General features: G+C 30.6%; 1 protein-coding gene across 1 annotated transcript; it reads right to left on the reverse strand.

Moving 5' to 3' along the window:
- Nucleotides 1–597: 597 nt before the first annotated feature.
- On the reverse strand, nucleotides 598–5,355 carry LOC131955386 (ryncolin-4-like). The gene is made up of 5 exons (XM_059319509.1): nucleotides 5,260–5,355; nucleotides 4,471–4,601; nucleotides 3,864–3,998; nucleotides 1,879–1,998; nucleotides 598–1,229 (listed from the first exon to the last, which is right to left on the reverse strand). Exons 1-5 carry the CDS (start codon nucleotides 5,327–5,329, stop codon nucleotides 858–860), a joined length of 828 nt encoding a protein of 275 aa, XP_059175492.1. The 5' UTR covers nucleotides 5,330–5,355; the 3' UTR covers nucleotides 598–857.
- Nucleotides 5,356–6,903: the final 1,548 nt, after the last annotated feature.

The raw sequence follows: 6,903 nt of genomic DNA on the forward strand, positions 1-6,903 counted from the left end.
TATCTAAACATTTATATTTTTGAAAACCAATTTTTATTATAAAATAGGACTAAAAACTTAATAAAGTCGAAACTCTTTATGAAAAAAACCCCACAACCAATAGCAAGAATGTTTGCTATATTCAATATACTGTATTAAACAATACTGCAAATGTTAGAACGACCAATTTCTATATAAAATAACACTATAAATATTAGAAAGTTGATTTTCTGTGTAAAAAAGCTATAAATATTAAAAAGTTGATTATCGATGTAATACAAAAAGACTATAAACATTGTTCCCACCCTCTCTATGGACCTGTGATTTTTCTGTGTATCTTTTCTTCTCCGTCGACTTCTTGTATTTACAATTTATAATAGATAATATAATTGCAAGCATTCCAAATAAAAACGTATTGGCAGTCCCCCCCCCCCCCCCCCCAAAAAAAAAAGCATATTTGTTATGGCTATAGTAGTTATAGGGTAGTATCTTGTAATTGCCTAAATGTGTCAATTACATTTCACCAAGGCTACTATCAACTTCAAACTTTACGATTAGAATAAAACGTGTCTCATATAATAAAATAAACTGTAAGACAGCACATTTTGTTTTGATGTTACTTTATTTTCAACTTTTCATGCAGTAAAACACTCTCGAAAAATTTAATGCATACCTATAATTAATTCAAAACATCGTCTATAATGTCCTCGATAAATGATTTACTTTAAGTTTAAAATATTTTAACTTAAATTTCTTAATTTCACAATTTTCTTTTACTTTATACTCTTTACATAATACTGTTGTCGGTCATATTAGTAATTTGTAATTGTGTATCTTTTTACTCACTTGTTTTACTATATCTTTTTTTTAAATTATTTTTACACTTTACGAATTTTCATCTCAGCAAAGGTCAGAGAGTTAGAAATGCCTGTAATGCTTTCCCAAATAATGCCTTTATCAGTAACATGACTCCCCCATTCACCATTGAGGTTAACAGCCCCACAAGAATAATACCACCAGCCACCTCTCCTGTCTACAGCACAGTTTCCATACCGGTTCCCATCGTTATCAGCGTCAATGGTTGTAAAAAACCTGTTATTGTTGATAAGAAACCTGTCTGTAGCATTTCCATGGTGATTCCCGACGGTCATCTTATATTTTTCTGTTTCATTTCCTACCTTAAAATTACTGTACACTGCGTAGTGGCTATTTCCGTTGTATGTCATGTCGAATCTTAGTTGTGTATAGCCCTGCGTTTTGAAATAAATGAATACCTTTAAAATTTACGGTCATGATATATTTCTGGATGATTTTTACATGACTACTCAGTGCTTTAAAACAAAAATTGTATGATGTAGATTACAAGAATAGCATATACACAAGAAGGCATGCCAATAATGATGAAGATACCTGAAGAACTTTTACCTAAAAGTATAGTTATTAATTTTAATTTTCTGATATTGAACTTACCGCTGGGATTCAATATAATTGATAATATTATATCTTGAAATACAATAAAACCAATCCGTGTTTATAATAAAACTATGTAGGCCTACTTGTCACATATAACTATGCGGTTTAATTGATATTATGTGACAGTGTGGTTGAACGATTGATATTTCAACCGGTAACTCGAAGGTCTTGAGTTCGGATCCCGGGCTCGAGACTGTAAAACATCCCTGAGACCTCCAAGCTCTGATGGGTAACAGACTAATATTGAGGAAAGTTAAGGCTGCCTAATCATTGTGCATTCCAAAAAAATCACTTTATAGTCTGATGTTACTGAAACAAGTGAGCTCTACTTTACTCGCTCCTTATGTCCGTATAATTTGAAACGGTGATTTATTTTCTTATTTTGTAAAAGATCATACAAATACTACTACAGCATTTCGAACCCACCATCCTCGTTAGTCTTGAGATCCAATCATTTCCGATCCAAAAGTCACCATCTTGCGATCCAAATCCTTCCTTATATTCGCTCCAGGTTTTGGTGAAGTTAACACCACCCGATACACGTCTCTAAAACAACATCAATTTACAGTTAGAGTAACACTTTTCAAACTGACAAACAAATATAAAACAAAATGAAATATATACAAACTAGTCAATCTAATATTTACAGATACCATTTCTAGTATGTTCAATACACTGTGTTCCCACATAGCAATTAGACAAGAGTTTCCTCGGTAGGTCAATCAGAACATTTGGCCTTGTATTTTCAAATATTCTAAAAATTGTTATTACTTTTGTAGCACTGGTTCGTGTAATATGACATTGGGTTTTTTTTCATGAAAGTACCGGTCGTGTCTTGTTCCCAGGTACTATTCGCGTCTTTTTTTAAATAGTTGGAGTGATTGCTTGCGAGGGGACTCATTGGTCGAGCGGTAGAGAGCTGGACTGCTAACACGTATGTCTCGAGTTCGAATCCGGCTTCAAGTCAGTAGACCATCCCTGAGTCCACCCAACTCTGATGGGTACCTAAAAGCAGCTGTGCATAATGCTGACCACACTATCTCTCATATGCCGAGGTCACAGAAACAAGTGAACTCTACTTCACTTGCCCTATAAACCGTCAGGTTTGAAAAGGCAACTACTACATTGCTTGCGACTAGTAACAAGCGATAATAAGTGTTGATAACCAGTATAGGAATGCTGTATACTTCGAGTGGTTAATTCTCTAACACTAGATAAAAAGTAATACAAAAATGTTAAATAACCCGCATAGGATTTGGCGTGTAAACCCCATGTTTAATTAGCACCTAGATGTAGACAAACCTTCTAGTAATTAGTTTTACTTATTAAAAGGAAAAATATTCTGCATAATCCTCTAGATATTAAAATCTCGGGAATAATAACTGTTTTGAAGAAGATTTTGTTAGTAGTTTAGAAAAATTCTCGTATTTATTTTAATTAATTAAATAACTCAATGGTGTTTATGCAAAATTAGGACTTAAGGTATAACTCAGGATTAAGATAGAAATGCAACAAAGCATTTTATTGTTCTAGAAAGATAACCGGTGTTTCTAATAAAATATTTAATAAAGCGAAATGAATAAATATAATTAAAAGAAGTGTGTATGTTTAACACACCTACATATAGACACACACGTACACTGGATACGAATGAACAATAAATAAAAATATTTTCACAGACCAATCTCATAATAAGACACTATTGTACGATGTTTATCTTGAAATATCTTGATTATTGCAGCCCTTTGCTCCCCAGGGGCCACAAAGGAATGATGATAAATATGATTATCATAAAAAGAGCGGGTTTAACACAATTTCCAAATTTTGACAGTTTTTTTTAAATATATAAAAATTTAAAATGACGATAATAGTTCTTGGTTTCTAAACCGAAATCCTGAGTTCGAACCCTTAGCACAGTAGGCTTGATAGTTCAAAACAGCAACCCATCTAGAAGAAAAAACTCTGAAATTAAAACAATATTGACTTGTAGTCTGTTCTTCGATGGAGTAAGGCTATTAAATCAAATCTAGAAAGAAAACAAAGGCTGAAATTTAAGTCAACTGGTCATATGACACATAACATACAGACAGCTTAACATTAACTGTGTTTGAGGAAATCCTGTCCAACATTACAATAAAAAACAAAGACGATATAGACTTTTTATCATCTACCACAATCTACAACCACAACTAGACTTGCTTTCATTATGTACCACAAGCTAGAGACAATCTTTAAAAACAAAATCAAAATTTAATTCAAGTGTAAATGTTTTCTTGCTCTAAGGAGCAGAAACCTAGATGAGAAACCAAAACAACTTAGAAAAAAATGTAAGTAATCATAACCATATGTTTCTGAATATTTCCTCATAGTAAAACACATTAGCTTTACTAAGGGAAGTAATTTATTAAAACCTGAATGATGACCCATCCTCCTCCGTCAGTTTGTGTATCACACAATCCAAATAGAATATCATTGATCTTTTGAACTCCGCTAGCGTAGCTTATTGGATTATTCTTTCTGCAATCTTGCAGCTCTAAAGGCATTTTCTAAAACAGAATTTAAGAAAATATAATTATATATTGATATTATAACATTAATATTACTTTTATAACTTACAAAAAAACTAATTTAATACAATACACTGTGAAAAATTCTGTATTTATATATAATTCTGCAGTTTATTTTTATAAACAATCAAGTTATTTTACTGTGGTGGAAGTTATTTTTCAACAATGTATGTTTTGTTGGTAGAAGAAAAAAAGAATTCATTATTTCAGTAATTACTATATGGCTGCAATTTATTTTTGAACGTGTTTCAAACCTTTTAAAACCGAAAATTTAGTTTAATTATATATGTATATATATATATATATATATATATATATATATATATATATATATATATATATATATATATATATATATATATATATATATATATATATATATATATATATATATGTGAGTGTGTGTGTGTCAACACACTCTTTAAATTTAGATTATAATGCATTAGTTTACCCGTAGTTTATTTTCAATCTGTTGAATTGTCGCTTGCAGTTGGTTTTGATTGTTTTCTACCGTTGTTTTTAGCTGGTTGAGTTTGGTCTGCAGGTCTGCCAGGCTACCTGCCTGGCGCACGGCAAGTTCAGCTGTATCAAACATGTGATGCATTTATTTGTATTTCAATAGATTATTGTAGGTCACTGTTATGCGAGATTATCGCAAGTGCTAAGCTAACGTGAAGGAAGTAATCTAAAAAGGTCGTCTCGGTTAATCGATAGAGCGTGCGTTTAGCCATGATCACGAATACATCAATTCATAAATAAAACTTAAAAAAAAACCAACTATGTCTCAGCAATATTTAAATCCAATCTGAAACGAAGCATTATTTTTAGAAATAAACCCCCTCAATTAACTAAGATTTTTCGTCGTATTACCATAAATTATACTTCTAAGCTAGGATACATAATAAACTATAACAGTTAAATAGAGAGCCGCATAATTATATTTTTGTAATATGCAATACATTATGAAACTTTGTGAATGAATGTTATTTTTCTATACCCTATTGAAATTATGAAAAAATTTGCAAATATGAAGTAAGAAGAACGACACGCCGTTTAACAATAATGTAAGGTACTAAGTATCGAGGCCATTAAATATACCTTGTTATTGCCATAATAAATGGGAATGTAAGGTATAATTTAATTACTGATGATAGAACATTAGTCTACACCTATTTGTTTTAAAATAGTTAAAATTCAATGCAAATGTGTATCTACAAACTGTTAGGTCTCATAAACTTACCAGAACACGGAAAGAAGTTTACAGTCAACGCTAGAACAAAAGCTCCAGCAAACATTTTCAGAGTCCCCATGGTTGTAGTCACACAGCGCTGAGACAAATGACGTGGTTATCACTTGGCCATACAGATTTATAATTCTATTGGATTTTTATGTTCTGTATAGCTCGACCTGCGGGCCTCATCTGGTATATGTCTTTCCTTATCAATATTTTAACGAGTAAAATTTATCATACAATATTATTTGTTCTGGTAAATTTATGTAAATATTGTATTATTTAGCACGTTTGTTTTCTTCGCTTAATATATCTGTATAATAAAAAATTAAGTTTTGGCTAAAAACCGAGTTTGTAAACAAAGATATCGACTATTTTACAGGTTGCTATATACATTTAGTACTGTTACGGCATTTAAATAAAACTAAAATATGTACTGTAATTACATCTGAAATAATTATTTATTATTAAACCAAACAGCGGAAATAATATCAAGTAACATGTAACATAGTGGGTTCATTATTTTCTACAATTAATAGTATGCCTTTCGTTAATAAAACGCCTAGAATGCAGTATTTATATAATTGATATAGGGGCAGAGGCAGAACGACTATGCCGCCAGACCCACAATGAAAGGATTGAGAAGACCGTTTAGAGGGTCCGAAATCCGACGAAAACAAAAAAAAGTTGTAGTTTGACAGATAGGCAAAATTTCAAGCCTCTTCCATGACTTATCGCTCCCCTTTAAATAGTCTAATTGGGGTCCCCGCAAAACCTATTTTAAAAAGGTTTCTCTGCTCGTAAGGATAATTAAAATAAAGTATACTAAAGATTGACTTAGACATAAAATTGAGTGCTTGTCCAATTAAAAATTATTTTTATAAAAATGCAAAATAACGTAAGAATCAAACAAACACAAAAACAATTAACGATATCAGACTTCCGTAACTACATAATTTCGACCGGCTTGTCAACTATGAAGATACGTATTTCAAAATTTTAGACAGATTTTATTTTTTAGACGGATTTTAATTTTAATATGAAGTTTTTAAAACATGATTATATCAGGTTTGAAATTAGTTATAATATATTTTGTAGTTTCACTATGCATATATTTTGCAATAAAATATTTTTTTATATTATTTCTTATATTTTGCAATAAAATAAGTTAAATACTTATATTAGAAAATAGATTCAATAATTAATTTAAAATTAAGTGAGGCAGTGTACCAATATATATATATATATATATATATATATATATATATATATATATATATATACTCTATATATATGGTTCCGGAAATGATTTTTTGCGGGGGAGCATTTCATTTTTCTCTGGTTTAGACGTGTTTGCCAAACAATACTTGGTGGCCCGCGTACCTATTTATTTTTTACCCTAACTATTCTTGTGATTTGATTAAAAGAGATGAGTTCTCGAGCTGACAACACAATACGTCTAAAATCGATTATTTTACAATTAATTAAAATCACAAATAATTATATGCAAAATTTCATGATATACAGTTGACACACATAAAACATACAATTAATGGTACATTTGAAAGAAAAATCCTCACAAATCAAGAAAATCGTCAGTACCAATTTAATATTAAACTAAATAGCCTATAAGGAAATTTATATATGGTCATA

The sequence above is a fragment of the Physella acuta genome, unplaced genomic scaffold, assembly GCF_028476545.2.
Source record: "Physella acuta isolate Inbredline_101_S28 unplaced genomic scaffold, ASM2847654v3 ptg001064l, whole genome shotgun sequence".
Taxonomy (NCBI): domain Eukaryota; kingdom Metazoa; phylum Mollusca; class Gastropoda; family Physidae; genus Physella; species Physella acuta.